We start from the raw sequence: 20,343 nt of genomic DNA on the forward strand, positions 1-20,343 counted from the left end.
AAATTGCGGTTACAAAAAAAACATTACCATCTTCTTCTCATTATTTATTAAATAAATGCATACAATTGTATGTATAATAATATAAACATTAAAAAAAACATGAATGATTGTATTTTTACAACCGAACGGACGGCTTGCTTGGCGGTGGGCGCGGCCTAAACGACTTTGCCGCCGGCTGGAAGTCGTAATTTTTGTCCTACGACATTGTAGGTCTGAATGTGGTCTACAAATTTTATTTTAATAATTTTTTCGATATTCATCACCCAAAAATAGATTTTGTCAAAAAACAAATGGCATGTCCTAAATTTTTGACTTTTTTAATCGATATCTCGAAAACGGTTCATGATACACAAAAAATGTGTATGAATGAATTGTAGAACTCGTTAAAAACTACAAAAAAGCTTCTAGTAAAATTTTCGCATCTCGTCAGATAGCCGAGTTATTGTTAAAAAACCAATTTTATCCTTTTTTTCAAAATGGCGGAAAAAGCTCATAGGAAATCTTGGTCGAAAACTTCAAGTTAAGCTTTTTTAAGCATCCTCTACAACATATCCAAAATTTAGCTTTCTCGGTCATTTTGCATTTCCAAATGTATATAATGACTGGCCTATAACTACAATTTTATGGCTTTGGTTCTTTAGACAGGGAAAGAGAATGCAAATGAAGACACCGAGAGAGAACTGTGTTGAGATGACGTTGAACGTTAGAGATGTATGGCGAAGAAAGGTCATTTACATGAGGTCTGTGTTCGTCATTCGGGGACACCCAGTCTTAATGTTCAGAGCTTTAAAACTTATGTGCATCGGTTTCTCCTTTTGAATCCCTCCCTATTTTCCTGAAGCTCACACTGTGTTTAACATATTAAGGGTATTAACTCCCTTTAGTGCGCGTAAATTATGAAAAAAAAAAAAAACAAAAAATTTGATAAGAAATTAATTGAGGCAGTTACCCCTCTTCCAGACCTATTCCCTAATTAGTCCAGTAAATAAAGGAGTTTTACCCTACAAAAGGTCCGGTAGTTCTAAATTTTTGATATGTTGTTAGGTATGGTTAGTAGATAGAAAAACCAAATTTCCACAACCACGCCCCCTCCGCCCCCTTCAGCATCACTGAAAAACCATAGAAATCTGGCACTTTTTTCACTTTTATGCCCATAACTTTCTTCTGGTGCATTTTATTGAAAAAAAGTTGTTGGTAGACTTGTAGAAAAATAATTTTCTACAAAAATGATCTTGGTAGTATTTTTATACAACCAAAAACAACGAAGTTATGAAGCTTCCAAAAACATGTTAAATTTCGGATTTTGCAATAATTTCAGTTTCTTGTCACTTAACAGTGCTATAACTCTTTAACAATTGACTTTTACGCAAAAGTCTTCATAATCAATCTTATAGACAATTTAATTACCTAAAATAAAATGTAAACCACTTTGATTTTGTGAATCAAATAACCGAGTTAGGGCTAAAATAGTAAAAAAGTATTTTTGATAGTTTTCGAAAATTTTTTAACTATCCATTAAATGAAGGATTTGTATCCCACAAAAAGTTGGGTGGTTCTTATTCTATATTTAATCAGGTTTTAATGGTAGATTGAAAAAAAAATCATAGCCACGCCCCCTCCGCCCCCTTAAGCATACTCCAAACACCAATTCTGATTTTTTTCAGTTTTATGACCGTAGCTTCCTTCTGGTCATTTAAATGTGCAAAATTGTTGAACACAAAATTTTCTACAACTTGCACATCCAATATCCACCAAACTAAGAATTTTTCAAAAAAGTAACAATTTCCGATTTTATTTATTTTTAGTTTCTTTTTTTTTCAGTTTCTTACCTGTTTACAGGGCTATAATTTCCTAATTTTTAATTTTTAGCCAAAAATTCTTTTGTAGGGAATTCATTTCCATGAATAGAACTTTTATCTTTTGATAAGAACCTAGTTTAATATCTCATGCGCTTATAAAGCTGTGGGCTATGAGTGGACGAAGGTAAAAGAATTGGGGTATGAGGGGCAGGGGTAGCAGGTGGGGAAATATAGGAGTAATAGGTGGAGTTGAAGATGGTGAATTATGAGAAAATTTGGCTTCGTTGAATTTTTCTTCAAATTGATCGATGATATCTGATCTTCTTCGTCGTCGTCTTCATAAAAAATTCATGTGGACGATTTTGGCAGGATTGTCCACAGCAAAACTTACAGAATGTGAACATTTAAGTCCCTCTTTCCTGCATCTGCCAGCTCCCATGCATCTAGGCACATAGGTATTTGCATGACACAGCTTTCATCAATTTTTGGGGAGCAGGATCTTGCACAGTTTTAATGGATTGCAATACGTGGCATCCTCTCGTCCAGCCCCATTCCAGAAGATTTTTCTCAATACCCATCCACGCCATGATCTGGTGATAAGTCCGGAAGAAATGAGAGTGTGCTGTAGGCGGTAGTTTGCACAAATTAAGTTTTGTTGAACTACTCATAAATTTGAAATTTTGAAGAGAGCTTAGAGATTGACCACTGTCCTCTCCATATAATATAAACAAGATATGTTCTTCCGCCTCCGATACTTTCTGAACTCTGGCATTTGGGCCCTTAACTTCTCTGCAGCTTCAAGTGCAGAGGGGTTTTTGAAACATTTTGCAAAATTTGTTTTTTTCCGAAAACAAAGATGTTTGAGGTGGTGTCACATTCACTTATGGCATGAATGAGTAAGACGTTCTCCATAGAATTGAATGTGAAAAATGAGAATTCATCAGATAAATTGATCCTCCCAGGTTTTCGAAGGTACATGTTATCGGCCCTAGGTATAATAAGTCGATGTCTTCCTCAAAAATCTTTGAAGCTCTATGGTACCTGCTTTAGATACTAATTCTGGCGCAACTGGAAGAAAGCATCCGTACGTTCGAGTTGAATCAGGGGTGGTTGTGGTTGCATGATAGTAGAAACTTCAAGTAGCTGCGCCTCGTGGTGACTTGATGAAAAGCCAAGGGATTTAATCATATCAATGAGAAGCTTAGGAAGGGGGGAAAAGGAAGGATCGGGGACGAGCAGCAGCTATAAAAGCATGGGATAAGGCCAAACATTTCCTTTTCCATTTATCCAAAGGGCCACTCTTATTCTTCAGTATTACAGTTTCAAAAAATAGAGGATGGGTACTCATCTGTATTAGACCGAATGACTTCCAAAACTGTGCTGCTTTGAATACACTCAACCTTCTCCATACTTCTTAGGAAAACAGGATTTGACTGTGCTATTATCAATTTTATAATCACCCATATTGTGATTTACAACTGTCAATCGATTTTTGATAAATACTGAAATTTGGGATTTTTAAACCAAATTATAGGAAAACTGGTTAACTGGAATTTTGTAATAAGATTTCTGTATAACGACTAGGACCATTATCTGCTTTAAAAACTTTTTTTAATTAAGTAATAAGATATTAAAATTAAATTTGTATCAACTATCGATTGATAGTTGTATATTAGGGCGGTCCTTATTTGATAAGAAGTTACAATAGCAGGGGCGATATTCTGTGTCCAGTGTTGGGTAAATGGCGGATTTTTGATATAAACTTCTTAATTAAATATGGTCAGGAAGGGTTAGAAATACAAATTTGAAAAAATTAGGACTTATTTTTCCTGATTTGGAACCATTCTAGGGGACGTCCCCAATTTTTTGTTCCTAAGGAGCACCCTTTTGTATATAGCAATAAGGCTGAACCTCCTTCGATCGTACTTGTCAACTCATCAACTCATGTATGAAACTTCATAAAACTGAAAAAATGCAGAATTGGTTTTTGGAGTATGGTTAAGGGGGCGGAGGGGGCGTGGCTATGAATTTTTTTTTCAATCTAACATTAAACCCTGATTAAATATAGAATAAGAACCACCCGACTTTTTGTGGGATAGAAATCCTTCATTTAATGGATAGTTAAAAAATTTTCGAAAACTATCAAAAATACTTTTTTACTATTTTAGCCCTAACTCGGTTATTTGATTTACAAAATCAAAGTGGTTTACATTTTATTTTAGGTAATTAAATTGTCTATAAGATTGGTTATGAAGACTTTTGCGTAAAAGTCAATTGTTAAAGAGTTATAGCACTGTTAAGTGACAAGAAAATGAAATTATTGCAAAATCCGAAATTTTACATGTTTTTGGAAGCTTCATAACTTCGTTGTTTTTGGTTGTATAAAAATACTACCAAGATCATTTTTGTAGAAAATTATGTTTTCTACAAGTCTACCAACAACTTTTTTTCAATAAAATGCACCAGAAGAAAGTTATGGGCATAAAAGTGAAAAAAATGCCAGATTTCTATGGTTTTTCGGTGATGCTGAAGGGGGCGGAGGGGGCGTGGTTGTGGAAATTTGGTTTTTCTATCTACTTACCATACCTAACAACATATCAAAAATTTAGAACTACCGGACCTTTTGTAGGGTAACCCCTTTTTTTTAGCTTCATTTATTGGACTAAATTCTAACTGACCATCTTTGCGGTAAACATTATAGTCTGATGAAAAAAATTCATTACTATTAAAATCATTAGTTAAATTAGTTTCGCTTGAAACAAAAACATCAAAAGGAAGCTCTTGCGACTTTAAGAATACATCAGAAGCTTTGGAGCGAAGTCCCCTTACATTTTGATAATAAAGGGACAAGCATATTAGTTTTTTGAAGCTGCATTTAAATGGATTTTTGACCCTTGTATGTTTTTGTTAACAAATTCTTGAATAAAAGTGTTATCAGGCCATGATGAAGGGTGCATCAACAAATTAAACATAGGTTCGGAAACTGAGACTTTAAATGATGCTACTCTTCCACTAGACCTAGTAATGTTTTTACATTTCACTAAGTTTAGGTCATTAGAAACGTTATTTTTAATAAGGACAGACTTAATGTGATCTAAAATGTCTGTATGAGATGTTGAAATATCAAATTTAGAGATAAATATATTTTTGGGACAGGGTACAACTCTAGGTTGAAATATGTTTACTGGAGAATTAGTATTAGCAATAGGCAAAGTGATATTAGTTGGGTTTTGAGTTTGAATTGATTTTTCATTGATGTGATTATTAGATAAACTTTCAGTGTTTATTGTAAGATTATTGTTGTGAACATAAAACTGCATTTCTTCCTGAATAGACATTGAAACAGGGTTTTCTAGAGCATTAACCGAGGTTAGGTTGGTATTGGGAATCGTGGAATAAGAAATTTCAATATTAATCAATTTATTTAAACTATCTTTGGTACTTTTTAACTCATTCTCCAAAGTTGCGAAATGATTGTTGCTTTCATCAAAATTATTACTGCTTATTGTTAACAAATTCTCAACTTCATTTGAAAGTTTGAGAACGGATTCTGAAATTTTGTTACTAGTTGAGTTATTAAATGTATTGTGATTATTTATATTTTTATTAATCAAAGTCAAATTTTCATCAATTTTTATTAAAAGCCGCGAAAGAATCTTTCTGAGTTATTATCCACTACAGATTTTACCTTGTCTACATTATTTGTGACACTAGCGAGATTAGTATTTAAATTTTGTAGTTGTAAAGAAATATTTGAATGTTTGCAGTGATTACACAAGAGTGAAAACTTTTGCAGAGCGATCGTTTGCATTCTTGTGAGTCTATCTGAAGCCTCAGTTATTATGGAATTACAAAAAAAAAAACACCTTATTAAATCCATATTGTATGAAAAAAATAGAGAAAAAAGAAAAAAAAAGCTTAAAAACAATCAAAAATGGCAGGTGGTAACCCTAATTATGATGAAAAAGGAGGCAATTGAAAGTTAAAATACTAACTATTATTTTATTAAAAATTTATAAACTATATATTGTTTATTTAAAAAATCACTCACCCCAGAATTATTATAAGGCACAAAATTATTTAACACAAAAATAAAACAAATAACATTATTGAGGCAAGAGAAAAGATAATTAAAAATATTTAGTAGGTACTAAAAAGAAAAGAGAGTGATGGATAGTATATGGTTAGATGTTTAAGATTAAGATTAAGATTTGGGTGAGAGGTGGGAATAATTCGCCTTATCACTGCGGCCTCTGATGGGCCTATTGTGATTTCCTCTTTTTAAAGTTCACGTAGAAATCCTGAGTTTAGAAAACTTAGTATGTTTTTGGGTGAACTAGCGGCAATGTTTTCCGCTTCGAGATAATACCCTCCGAGGTGACGTCGACGTGTATTGATTAAGCAATTATAGTGACACAGTATGTGTTCTGCTGTTTCTTCGTCTTCGTTGCACATTCTGCAGGTATCGTCTTGTGTAATGCCCATGGTCTTGAGGTGTTTTTTTACTGAGCAGTGTCCAGTAAGGAAGCCTGTGGTTATGCGAATCTGACTCCTGGTGAGTGTGAGGAGTTGTTTCGTTCTGGCGTGGGAGATGTTTGGTATAAATTTTTTGGCTTGTCTGTTACCTTCCGTATGCGTCCAGTAATGATTAGCCATATCTCTTAGCCATTTATTTATGTAATGTTTTGCAGTACTAGTTGGTATGCCACAGAATGGTCTTGGCATCATGAAAGGAGATGCGGAACCTTTTCTGGCTAGTGTGTCTGCTATTTCATTCCCAACGTGACCGCTGTGACCAGGTATCCAAATGAGTTGAACTCTGTTTGTACTGGCAAGCTGGTGTAGAAGTTGTATACAGTCCCATACCAGCTTTGAGGTGACTTCATTGCTCCTAAGAGCTAGGAGTGCGGCCTTGCTGTCAGAGAGAATATAAATTCTTTTGTTTATTACAGCTCTGTTTAAGTTTTCTCTGAGGCAGAGTTCAATTGCGAATATCTCTGCTTGGAATACGGAATTGAAGCTGTCCATGCTCTGATGCAGATAAGTTTTGGTGTTCATTCCGAATACTCCGGCCCCAACACCTTCATTTGTTTTGGAGCCATCTGTGTACCATACATGAGATTCGCTATTGAAGATGGGTCTGTTCTGTTCCCATTCATGTCGTGAGGGGAATGTGACCTTATAATTTTGGGTGAAGTTATATCTTGGGAGACAATTGTCTACTAGCGATATTTTAAGTAATTCTTCCCTATTTAATTCAGTGAGAATATCAGAGTGAATTATCTTGGAATTAGAGTTATCTTCTGCGATGAGCCTGTAGCCGTTAACCATGGCTTCTTTCTTTAGTAGGAGATGGAGTGGTGGTAGATCTGTGATAACTTCTAACGCTGCTGTGGGGGCTGTTCTCATTGCTCCTGTAATATTTATACAAGCTAGTCTTTGTAGTTTATTGAGCTTGGCTTGTACTGTTTTTTGTTTTGTTTTATGCCACCAGACCGGTGCAGCGTATGTTATAATTGGTCTGGCAATGGCTGTATAGAGCCAGCGAGAGATTTTGGGGTTGGCACCCCAGTTTTTACCAGTTAGACATTTGCTGGTCCATAAGGCAGTCCTGGCTTTTTCAATGGTTTTCTGTATATGAGAGTTCCAGTTGAGTTTTTCGTCTAGGGTAACCCCTAGATATTTAACTTCCTTTGAGAATTCTATCGCTTCACCGAATAGGGTAGGCTTTATAAGTTTGTGTTTGTTTCTTTTTCTGGTGAAGGCGACTATGGTACTTTTTTTAGGGTTGACGTTAAGTCCAACTTTTAGGCACCAGTTTGCGACAAGATTGAGTGCTCTTTGTAGAAGATTCGAGATCGTGTCTTCGAATTTACCTTTAATGAGAATCACAATGTCGTCAGCATAGCCCTGAACATAAAATCCTGCATTGCTGAGTATGACAATCAGTTCATTAACTACAATGGACCACAGAAGTGGGGAGAGAACCCCGCCTTGAGGGCATCCTTTTGCAGCTGTGATTCTGATCTTGTCATTGCCCAGTGTGGCATTAATTTTTCTGTGACTAAGCATATGTTGAATCCATCTGCATGTGGTAGTATCTACCCCTGTGCTGAGGATGCAGCGTTGTATTTGTGCATAATCAGTGTTATCGAAAGCACCCTCAATGTCTAGAAAGCAACCTATCGCAGTCTCTTTGTCGTTAAGGGATTTATCAATCCGCGTTGTTAATTCCTGAAGAGCAAGCGTGGTCGATTTTCCTGGCTGGTAGGCATATTGGTTGTTGTGAAGAGGTGTTGTTTTCAGTGGCCCGTCCCTGATATGCCTGTCTAGTATTTTTTCCATTGTCTTCAGGAAGAATGAGGTGAGACTAATTGGTCTGAAAGATTTGGCTTGGTCAGATGGTCGTCGTCCTGATTTAGGAATGAACTTGACCGTTACTTCTTTCCAGCTTGTTGGTAGGTAACCCCATGCGTAGCTTGTTCTAAATATGTTTATTAGCATAGGTGTAATTAACTCATTTCCTTTCTGAAGGAGTGCTGGAAAGATTCCATCTTCTCCGGGAGATTTATATGGGTCGAAAGAATTTATCGCCCATTTTATGTTTCCCTCATAGAATAGTTCCCTTGCTCTTTTCCAGTCTTCTCTGTTTGGTCTGGTAATCCTGAACTGGGGAGAAGAACTGGTAAGATCGGAGGGTATGACTACAGAATTTGGAAAGTGAGTGTCCGTAAGGATTTTTAACGTATCTGGACCATTTTCCGCACACGTACCATCTGTTTTCTTTAAGAGGCCAATATGATTAGTGTGCTCCTTAGCAAGAATTCTGTGGATGCGAGCACTGCTTTGTATGTCAGATAGATCATTGCAGAACTTTCTCCATGATTCTCTTTTGGCTCTTCTAATCTCTGTATTGTAGTTGGTTAGTGAGGTGCGGTATGAAGTCCAGTCTCCGTTGCGCTTGGCTTTGTTAAATAGTTTTCTGGTCACCGTTCTTAGCTTAGAGAGCTTGGCATTCCACCATGGTGTTTTTCGAGTGCCTGATTTAGTTTTCTCTGGGCATGCGTTATGGTAGGCAGTGGTGATTGTTGCATTGAGACTATTGCAGCTTATTTCGAGGCTGTCGATGTCTCTGATGCTGTTTGGACAGTTCCTGATCGTTTGCGATATTTCTAGGCAGTAGTCGTCCCAGTTCGTCGCTCTCGGTTGTCTGTACGTTAAGGAGGGTTTTTGTTCTATACATATATCAAAGCAAATTTGCCTGTGATCTGACATTGATGTTTCAGTCGAAACATGCCAGTTTTGAATAGCATTACCTATGAATGGAGTGGATAGGGTAAGGTCAAGGACTTCTTCCCTAATTCTGTTCATAAAAGTAGGGCTATTCCCATGGTTTAAGATTTCAAGATTATTTTTGAAAATGAATTCTAAAAGGTACTCACCCCTTTTGTTTATGTTGGAGCTGCCCCACACAGTGTGGTGGGCATTGGCATCACAACTGATGATGATTTGCCGGCCTGTTCTGCCACAGTAGTCTATAAGATCTTGCAGTGGTGTAAAGCTGAGGTCGGCAGAATCCCCTGCGAGATAGGCTGAGCATATGATAGCTTCTGACCTCCCCTCCGAGGTGTGCAGCTGGATGATAGCTGCAACCATGTCCTTGCTGGTGTGCTGTGGAATAGGAATGGTTTTTATAGATTTATTTATCATTATGCAAGCTCTAGGTCTACCTTCACTACTTGAATCATAAATTAGCTCACCTGATAGGCCTTTTATCTGGTCTTTCACTAAATAAGGTTCCTGGATAAAGGCTATATCGAGGTGTTCCTTGTTAAATCTGTGGCTTAGTACTGCCGAGGCAGCCTTCGCATGTTGCAGATTTATTTGGATACACCTCAATCCCATGGTTATTGTTGGTCGGGTTTACTGGCAGGGGCGCCAGCATCAGCTTTAGGTGCAGTGGAAGGGGTATCTCCAGGGGTCTCATCGGTCTGAGATAAGTCTTCAGACGTCTTAGACTTCCTGGGGTTGGTAACCTCTACCATTGACCCACTGATTACAGGAGCATCTTTGTTGGCTTCCTGTGGTTTTACAAGACCCTTAGACTCTTGTGTCCTGGTGGCTTCCTGCCTTGAACTTCCCTTGATCCTAATTTGGATCTGAGAGAAGTTCAAGAACAGTTTGCATTTGGACTTCAGTATGGAGTCCTTGGATTTATCATCGACGGAGAAAGTGACGTGATGTCCGCCGCTTTTTTCCTTGATGATCCTGAGGACTCTCCAGCCTTTAGTGTTTAAACCGGTGTTTTGTTTACCAAGCCGATTTATAAATATGTCCTTGGTGAGGTTATCATCTTCCGGGACATATGTGACGCAAACGTGTTGCTTGGGTATATCGTTGCCCTCAGTCACACGTAGTTTTGCATCCTTCCATGGCTTTATTTTACCTGCTGTGGACATGAGCCATTTCTTGGTCTCTGTGTCGTGGCAGGTAAAAGAAAGCCATCCGTCTCTGTCCGAAACGGCCACAAACTTGATTGTTGGACAGTTTTTGTCTGCTTTGTCCATCTCTTCCAGAACGCTTTTTCTCACCAGTTTGGTTTCACGCTCAGAAAGTGTTTGTAATGGGTGGAGTAAGTGCATAATCGCGACCTTACATTGGGCTGTGGCGTCCCGATAGGAGCTCCCTGATGTGCTTGGTCGCGATTGTTCGTCTGCTTTTCCACGGTTTCGTTCAGTTTTGGCGGCACTGCTGGGTTTGTCTTTGCTAGTGCTTGGGCTCAAAATGGTCTTCTCGTGAGCACGATGCTTCTTCGAGGCTGCTCCCGCAGGGGAGTTGTCAGCCGACCGTTCCCTTTTGCCCTTATTTGTTGCCTGCACTGATACGCCTGCCTTTTTGTCCGCTAGTACTTTTGCGTATCTGGCTTTTTCTATGCGCCTAGCTTCTTCGGGCTCAATGCCGTCTCTTATCTGCGCAGCTATACGACGTCTTTGTGCCCCAGTGAAATAGTCTTTCTGCTGGGGCTTTTTGACGTGTTCGTTACCCTCAATCGTAGAGCTTGGACCTTGTGATGCCTGAGCATCTAGATTGCCCTTTGCATTGGGAACGGGCACGGCTCCTGTATATGGGGGTGGTTCGACGAAATCCACATCCATATCAGTTCCTGGTGAGCGGAGTAGAGCTTCTTCATCTGACTCCGTTATTATTTGGTCAATCAAAAGATTTTTGTTTTTGTTTGTGTTTTTTTGTTGTTTGTTTTTGTTTTTTTCCATTTGGGTCCCACGAGTATGGCGAGAAATATGAGGTCAACTATCTACAGAGCTCCCATGTAGACGTAAGGCTAGTTACTATGCGAGGTCGCCCGGTATCGCATAGGGACAGTACGTTCGCGATGCACATGTTTTGTTCCCTGCACCATTCAGTCCTCGGCACGTATTCCAACTACCTTGACTTGGGAATTTTCTTTGGAGGAGGGTAAGGAAAGGTAAGTAGAGTAAGGAAATAGGAAAAAGGCGGGGAAGGGGGGAGGGGAAGATGTTAGACACTGTAAAAAGCAAAAAGAAGAGACAAATAAGAGAAAATGAAATTTAGCTTTACGGGGAAGTAAACACCATGTATATGATACAGAACATAAATGGACACACATATAGATTAGATTTTTTTTTGTTTTATTTATTTATTTTTTTTTTTTTTTATATTTTAACTTTTATATTACTTGTGTATTCTATTCTTTTTAACAAAGAAACATAATTAAATTAAAAAACACAATAAGAAATACATTGTCTGAACACAAAACATAAATTTAACCCTTTCGAACCCAAGCTATGAAAATCAATATTAAAAAATTTTTTTTCAGTATTATCGTATCAAAAACATCACAACTAAGAAATATGAATAGCAAAAAGTTATTTTCCAAAATAATAAATAGCAATACTAATGTGTTACTCTCATGTTGCATGTAAGTAACATGCACTGCCTATGACCACCAAAAAAAGTCGGACAACTGAGAAAATAATTTTTTATGGAACAATAATATATTCTACTTCTTCTAAGCCAAAAAGCAAAACACTTTCTGGATTAACTTTTTTTATATCTTTTTTTCAAAATTATGACCATATATAAAAAAATTTTTTTTTTGCAAAAAAAAAGAAAAAATGTAAATTTGAGTTCTTTTTTCGATAAAAAAAAATTAAAGGTATGATATTTGACTAAATTTTTGTAATAATTCAGTAACTAGGCATTATTATCTTTCAATTAAGCCATCGAAACCTAAAAAAATATCTAATGGAATATTTTTTACGAATTTTTAAAAATATGTTACATGAGAGTAACGCTGGGTCCGAAAGGGTTAAAAGAGGAAACAATAACTATTATATAAAATAATTGTTTAGACATAAATTAAATGAAAACAAAAAAAAAATTAAGAAAGAGATTAGCACAGGCACTAAGAAAAAGACAACTTCAAAGGGAGAGAGAGAAACTGAAACTTTTTCTATTACATCCGTTATTCTATGAACTTGGTCTATCGTGGAATGTTTATTTCTAAAGCCAAACTGATGATTTGGGATTAATCTTCTTTCTTCTGTGATTTTACTAAGTCTCTTCAGAAGCAGTTTTTCAAAAACTTTTGCCATAATTGGTATAAGCGATATTGGTCTGTAGGACGTCACTTCTGTAGGTGGTTTACCTTGCTTGGGTATGACAATTACTTCAGCAATTTTCCAATAGTGTGGGACATACCGGTGCTTAAGGCATGCATTTATTATATATTGGAGTTTTATGAAGGCTTTCAATGGCATTTCTTTCATAACCTGAGCAGTAATTAGGTCGTAACCTGGTGATTTTTAATTTGATAGTTGTTGTAAACACATACTTTTTATTTCTTTTAGTCTTACAATTGGTATTTCACTTTCATCTATCTTATCAACAAACTGTTACCGATCCATTTCCCATCTTGAGATTTCAAGGGCGAGTTTTGTAACTGAGGTCTTTTCAGGCGCTTGGCTGCCTTCCATAGCGGAAAATCGGTTGAAGCATAAGTCGTTAAATTCTTTAGGAATGTACTGAGTGAATCATTTTTGAATTTATAAATTTGTTTTTTAAGATTGTTGCTTAGACGGTTAAACGTTGTTTTACCATCTGGAAATCTAGTATTTTGCCATTTTCTTCGAGCTCTTCTTTTCTCTAATATCAACTCTCTAATCTCTAAAGGATATTTTATTTCATTCTGTCTTCTTATAGAAAATGTTGGAGTACTTTCTTCAGCGGCCTGTTGCACATCAGCAATAAATTGTTCCACTTCATATTCAATTTGCTCGATTGTATTTATGGGTGATCTAAGATTTATAAAACTTAAATGCCTTTCTCTAAAATCACTCCAATTTGTTTTCTTATTTACAAGCTTTGGATTACTTTTTTCTATTACTTCCGATTCACTTAGTGATAGAATCACTGGAGTATGATCTGATGACAGGTCATAATTACCTTCGACACTAATGTGATTTCGTTTGATTCCTTTAGCTACGAAAAAGTCAATAAGTCAATATTTTGTTAGTATCGGAAGGCCAGTAAGTTGGCGATCTGGAGGAATAGAATTCGCAATTGTATTAACGGCCTGCTTGGTAAAGTCTTTTGCCTTTTGTTGATATAAGTCTTGAACCCCAATGGGTGTGTTTCGCATTGAAGTCTCCACCAACAAGAAAGTTATGCCCAAGAAGATTAAATAGATCTGTATAGTTATCTTCTGTCGGGGAGCGCCTTGGTGGGCAGTATATATCTTCTATCTTAAACTCTTTCTTTTTCATACCAATACTAATAGTTGTTACTTGCATGTTTTCATTAGTAAACTTGGTTTCTTTATAATGTTTTAAGCTTTCTTTTATAAGAATCGCCGATCCACCTCTTGCCTTGTCAGCTGGATGTGGAGCGTGGTAACATGAATAGTTTTCTATTACATTATCTAAACTTTGAAAATTGGAGAAATGAGTTCGGACACCAGGAAATATCGATATGTTCTAGATCTAAAAAGATTTTTAATTCGGATAAATGTTGTATAAGACCGTTTGCATTCCATGTAGCGATTTTAAGTGTTCTATTCATCATTGTTTTTTAAGAGCGACTTTTTCGCTTAGCTGTTTGATATTCAAATCCTGTTTATCAATTCTTTGAAGAATAAGTTGTAGCATTTCTTTTATGGAAGTCTCTTCATTCTTCCGCACATTTTTAACAATCTGAGAATAGGCTTTATTTTCATCGCTTTTACTTTGAACAGCTTTTTTAGGCGGTTCAGTCTTAGTATTGTTTTCAGCAGTTAAATCGGTATTTACTGTGTTTCTGGGTTTGTCTCTAGCAGATGTATTTTTGCTTCTAAACTCTTGGAATTTTTTGGCAACTGGGCAGCCTCTATAGCTTGCCGGGTTATTACCCAGCAGTTCACACATTTTGCTTTCTGATCTTTGCTCATCGTACAATTTTTAGTTTCATGTTTTCCTTCGCACTCTACACAAGCAAACTCGCGGTTGCAGTATTTTTGGGTTTGACCAAAAGCTTGGCAAACGTTTGCACTGCGGAACAACTTTAGATTTTCGGAGTGGTTCAATTTTAACAGCTATGCCCAAGATTGATCTTACTTTAAAAATCTCCTCGAGACTTTGTTTGCTGTCGTCGATTCTCCAGAGGAGTTTTTAATTGTATCATTCTTAAATAGATTGACTGCATCAGGGGTTTGGATGCCTTTTTGTACAAGATCTTCCACTACTTCCTCAGGAGAGCACGAGGAATGAAGACCTCTTGCTACTACTTTTATTGACCATGTAGCTTTGTTCTCATATGAGTGCCATTGTATTTGCCATTTGCATATTGTTTGCCCAGTTCTTCAGTGACAGATCTATACTCGTCGGCTTCTTCGACTGTGACTTTCCAGTTGTCTTTGTTGTACGATGTGTATTTGCAAGCTTTATTAGTACATTTTTCTATTATTTTTCTATGATCTCTAAAAATTGGAAATCCTGAGATCATAATTGGTGGTGGTGTAATTTTTTGCTGCCTTTAGCGTTAGATATTGATTTAACAACAGCTACCACATTATTCGCTTCTTTAGTTCCTGTAATCAAATTTTTGTTATTTTCGGTTTTAGAACTTTTCTGATTTCTTGAGTCTCAGGACTACGTTTACGTTTCTTTGTGATATGCTTATTTTTCTTTTTCTCATAAACCTTGAAAAATCAAAGTTTCGAAAACGGGACATTGAATTTTTTTTTTGAAATTTTGTTTTTAGATTTTGATTAGTGATTTCTACAAAATGGCATACCAATTTTATTTTAAAACTTTTTTTCCCAAAAATTATTTATAAAAAATTAGTTTTAAAAAAAACGGCTCTAACGATTTTGAAAATTTGTTTTCTAAAAATGCATCTTAATATATCAATCAAAACTGCATATGTACTTGTTTTGGTGAGCAATTTGATTTCAGATTTTATTTTATTTTTTTTTAAACGAATTTTATTTGTTTTATTTTTTTTTGTACCTACATTTTCCAAATTTCTATATAAAAAGTCTTAAAAATTTAAATATAAAAAGAAAAATTTAAATATAAAATATAAAAAGAACTTGCTCTAAGAGCAAGTTCTTTTTAGAAGAGGTAAGAAGAATAAAAATGAAGATATTAACATTCAACGCTCTTATAATTTTTTAAGAATAAAACCCAAAAATCACCCCTAAAGCTTTACTTGACTAATTACTGGAAACCTTTATTTATTAAATGATTAAAAGTACTTAAAATTAATGTCGAAAGATCAATTTACAGCGAATTGTCTAGGTATATTAATTTTATATTCTGAATAATTCATAATCATAAAGGTGCAATCTGTAGTCTTGTTTTATTTCTAGAATTATTTTAAATTTCGTGAAAATACAAATAAAAACATTTTAGAAAGTCTTACTCTTATCGGATTAAATAGACTTTAAATAAAAAATTATTATTTTCTTTTAAAGGCGGCTATTCTTCAGCAAACATCCCAGTATATATGTGATCTGGAGAACCAAAAAACTCAACTTCTCGCACAGAATAGTCAACTTAAACGGACACTTGGTCAACACGAATTGTCTTTGAGTGGATATGGAAGTGGTGGGAACGGCGGCGGATCTAACATCGATGATGGTTGCTGCGCAATTAAAAAACGTAAGCTTACTGACAATGTACTGTCACTCCAAACGATTTCTGATTCCTCTGACGAAGGTCTTGGTTCAGTTTCCCCAGAACCAACTACTCTACTACAAACTGGCACTAATACAACAAGCGTAGTGTCTTTAGGTTTGGCAAAGGCGGCCCATGGAAATGCATACATAACGCATAGCGCCAAGGAGTTACTTGACCTTAAGAAGCAATTGGAAAAGGAAAGGCGATTTCGAGCAGTAATTGAAGAGGAGCTTCGTTTGATTAAGAAGCAATTATATAACGCCAATTTTATTGCCCATGAAGTCATTGAACATACAGACAACATACAGGAAGAAAACGGTACAATTTCTTACGTAGCACTTAACGACAAAAATGAACCATCCGAGGTTGTAGTATGTTCGTCTATTGACGACGTAAACGATGATTGCGCTGAAGTCATAAGTGATGAAAATATCCACGAAGAAATAATTGTAGCCCAAGAAGACGAGGTTAAATACGACACTTCTGCCTTGCAACCAATATTGCAAGCGGCAATCAAAGCCCAACCAAAAGTCGAAGTTGAACGAATAAATGAAACTGTCATGAAAGTAAACACAGAAAGAGATCTGCAAAAAAAAGGAGGAGGAAATTCAATTGGCTTGACACGATCACGACAAAACCTAGAGACGATCGTTGAAGCAATTAGACACCTTGAGGGTGATCATCTATTTGGGGAAAGCGGTGCGCAACATAAAAAAGCACAAAAATCACAAGAATCTCCTTTAGCATTGACTACTAAGCAATTAGTATCTACTGTTGTTCAGCCACATCATCAACAGCAACAGCAGCGCAAAACAATAGCCGAGTTGAGTCCGTTCCTACAGATAAAGAATCCGAAAATTGGAGCAACTAACATCGTGACAATTGTAAGAGGGAGATCAATTTCATTAACTCCCAACCCTGGAGATAATACTCTATCGATATCATCCTTGGCAAGTCCATCCACTCACGTCATTAGTACAGCAAATAACATGTCTTCTAGTAGTAATATCAGCAACAGTAATTCTAACAGTACGAGCGGCATTATCCCAGCGAATAGTGCTGCAATACCCACGGCAATAGTAAAAGTACAACCCACTTTGTCAGCAGCGACATCGTCCATACCCATTGCTACACCTCCATCACATATCACAATAACAACTGCATCACTTAAACAATGTCGACCGGGTGTCATAGTTGCAAAGCAAATATCTTGATTGCATTGCAGTAGTAGAAGTCATATGAAAAACAACAGCATGATGAGTTCCACCACCAATAAAAAAGATACTAGAAGTAAAGCTGGCGTTAGCAATAATATTAGTAATATAAATAAATATAATAAAAAAAATTTTAGAAATAATATATCAAGCAAAATCAATAATAATAAAGTCAATGATGTGAAAATTTCACATGGAAACAATAAAAATGCCAACGGTACACATAATTTTAAAATTTTTAATAATACTTATGATACTACTTATTTGCAAAATAAGAAATATCAACTAGTTGACGGAGAGGGTGAACATTTCAGTGGAAAATGCGGAACCAATCTAATCAAGCTTATCCCTTCTGAGGCAATAAGTATTATATCTTCAAATACTAATAATTATAATTTTACTTGGTCAAACAGCAAATGTAATAACTTAGCTTCCTTAAGATCGTCCTTCATTTCAAACTCGTCTAAATTTAACTTACAAGAACATCAGTATATACAATTCAATACCAATAATAAATCGAAAAAATCACATCAATTACCAATTGCATTAAAACTTTGAAGATTCAGACAAAATAAATAAAAATTAATTTAACAACATTAAAAATAACAAAAAAAAAGGTGTATGCATTGAAGGTTTTTTTTACGTATTTTAAAAATATTATATTTATTTTGAGAATTGTAAAATAAATGAATCTTTAAGGCAAAAAAATCACATATAAAAGGTATACAAAAATTAAATAAAGTTTTAACAAATTTGTTTTTTTTGTTGAGAAGTACAAACTAAGTTTTATTGTTGTTGTTTTAGTTTTTCTTTTTCCTTACTTGGATGGAAATAATCAAGATACTTGATGCCGTGAATTAAGTTAGTGTGAATTAAAGCAGAATTTCATTTTACTTATTTCCAAAACCTGAAGTAAAATAAATAATAGTGCTGAACAGCAATATTAGACCAAGATCCCAGAGCCCCCAGACGTTACTTATGCTATCAGAAATAAAATGCATAGAATAACTTAGTAAGTGTGAGTACAAGCTATGAGTGCATGCAAACTCGTATCTACTAGCTTGGGCCACCGACGAACGGCTAGCTTACAAGTAACAGGTAAATGTAGGTAAAATTAGTACTTATCTTCCCTAAATTCTCTTTGCTGATTTTTATTTATGTTTTAGAAAATGTTAATAAACTTAAAATTTAATACTGCCAGACTCATTTCGGCGACGGCGCTGCTATTTTGACAGTAATGTAACTTTACTTATAATCTCACTCTTGATTTTTATACATGATACTCAGCAAGCAAATGGAAAGAGGTGTTATGGGAAGCTTTTTTTCAAAGAGGGACCTAGCCCTATCAGGAATTTAGTCCGATAATCCTTTCACCCGTAATACTTTTGTTTCCCCGGATCTTGAAAGCTATCAGGAGTTTCGCCCAAATAATGGGGGCAATCCTGAATAAAAATTTCCCTGGAAATGTTTCCATGTTTTAAACATGGAAACGAAAATGATCATGAAAAATTTCCCTCGGAATTTATTGATATTAGTGAGGCGGCTTAGCATTAAAAAACAGCTCAATCGTGCATTTTTTGATAAAAGCAAATTGGTAGTACTCAATAAAAGAGTTATTTTGAGAAATTGGGCCACCTTGTGTTCCAACCGGAAGGGTAGATACAAGAGTTTTTCCATAGAGGAAGGAATACCTAGAGAACCGACTTCGGGGGGTATTTCTCTTCGACCCTACAAGCTGCAATAAGAGAAAAAACTCCACAGTGCTTATATGTTGTAGTTTCCCCGTGCATTTTAAATTGCACTAACACATTCAACTGTTGAGTTTTGCTCAGTGCGCAATTGGGTTGAACAAAAAAATCGTTTAATTCAAAAATTGAGAAATAAAATTTAATTTTCAGAAAAAATTCTTTAAAAATATATTAAATATTACTTTTTGTTGCTTTTAGCATAAATATTCAACAATATTTATGAATTTAATTGTTAAAAACTATATAAATTTAAAAAAAGTATAAGCGCACCCCAATCCTACCATGAAAAATATGAACAGAGCCTAATTTAAACCACAGAAAAATAGCTCAAAGGTGAGTATTTTGACAGCTGAAATTGATTAAAATAAAAAAAGTACTTTTACTCAAGTACTCAACGTTGAGTTTGTGAAATAAATTAATATTTTACACATATAAGCAAAAATTCATAAACAAAATGGAATTAGTCGAGAAAAAATCCTGTTTTTTCTCTTTGAACAAAAAAAGCGAGCCAGCGAGGATATTGTCGTGGACAATAAATTATGGCACCTTTCTGCGTCAACTACATCTTGGATCAATACACTCCTGGATAATATTGATGGTTAGTTTGGTTCGTTCTTCTACTTTTCTCTTTTTTCATGTCTCTTCCTAAAAGATATTCATGACTTGAAGCCGATGATGATGTCTTGGAAGCCTGCTGTAGAGATAACCACTCAAATACAACGGCGAGACTAGCATTACTTGCATGTTCTCTGCACATTCTGCCGTAAATCCTTTAAAGATTCTACAAAAGTGGAAGTGGTGGAAGTCCTTCATTCAAGATCCTTTGGCTACGAAATACAAATGAACTGATAAAGATATTTGGGAACTACAAGTAGGTTTACTGCGACCAGAAGTCCATGAATGGCTTTGTTTTGTGCCGAATGGGCACCCAAAGAAATGTTGGAGAATTTATTTACACGCTATTTATTTACTTGGCTCAAAATCAGTCCGAGGAATAAGCGTCGAGTGAGCTAAATGAAAAACTACTATTATGGCAAGAATTTTCTCGTCAGAGTCGCATCGAAATCGAACTCGCTGAGCATATTTAATGACTTGGCTGCGAAATGAGAATAATATGAACACCCGAACATTAATGAAGTAACAACGACGAGTGGTCCTTGCTCCATCCCGAAATTGCCATCGTACACTTCGTTGTTGCTCATTTCCAAGGAACCGTAGTCTATTTGATAGACAGCGATCACAGGATATGGTATGCCGGCTGGTTCTAGCAAATTGACACAGATAATCCGAGAAAAGCATGAAGCAATTGGTATCTAATGTCGGCACTCTGCTCTACCACTTCAAGAGAATTATACCCTGTATAATATAGGACTCTCAGAATTTGGTA

At 35.8% G+C, this 20,343-nt stretch overlaps 1 protein-coding gene across 1 annotated transcript in view; it reads left to right on the top strand.

The window, feature by feature from the left end:
• The window catches only part of LOC129907747 (uncharacterized), a 110,474-nt gene extending 92,483 nt beyond the window's left edge, over nt 1-17,991 (top strand). Inside the window, exon 3 of the mRNA XM_055984097.1 lies at nt 15,790-17,991. Coding sequence (XP_055840072.1) covers nt 15,790-17,208 — 1,419 coding nt within the window. The 3' untranslated portion in view covers nt 17,209-17,991. The remainder of the gene's footprint in view (nt 1-15,789) is intronic.
• Nucleotides 17,992-20,343: the final 2,352 nt, after the last annotated feature.

The sequence above is a fragment of the Episyrphus balteatus genome, chromosome 1 (genome assembly GCF_945859705.1).
Source record: "Episyrphus balteatus chromosome 1, idEpiBalt1.1, whole genome shotgun sequence".
NCBI lineage: Eukaryota > Metazoa > Arthropoda > Insecta > Diptera > Syrphidae > Episyrphus > Episyrphus balteatus.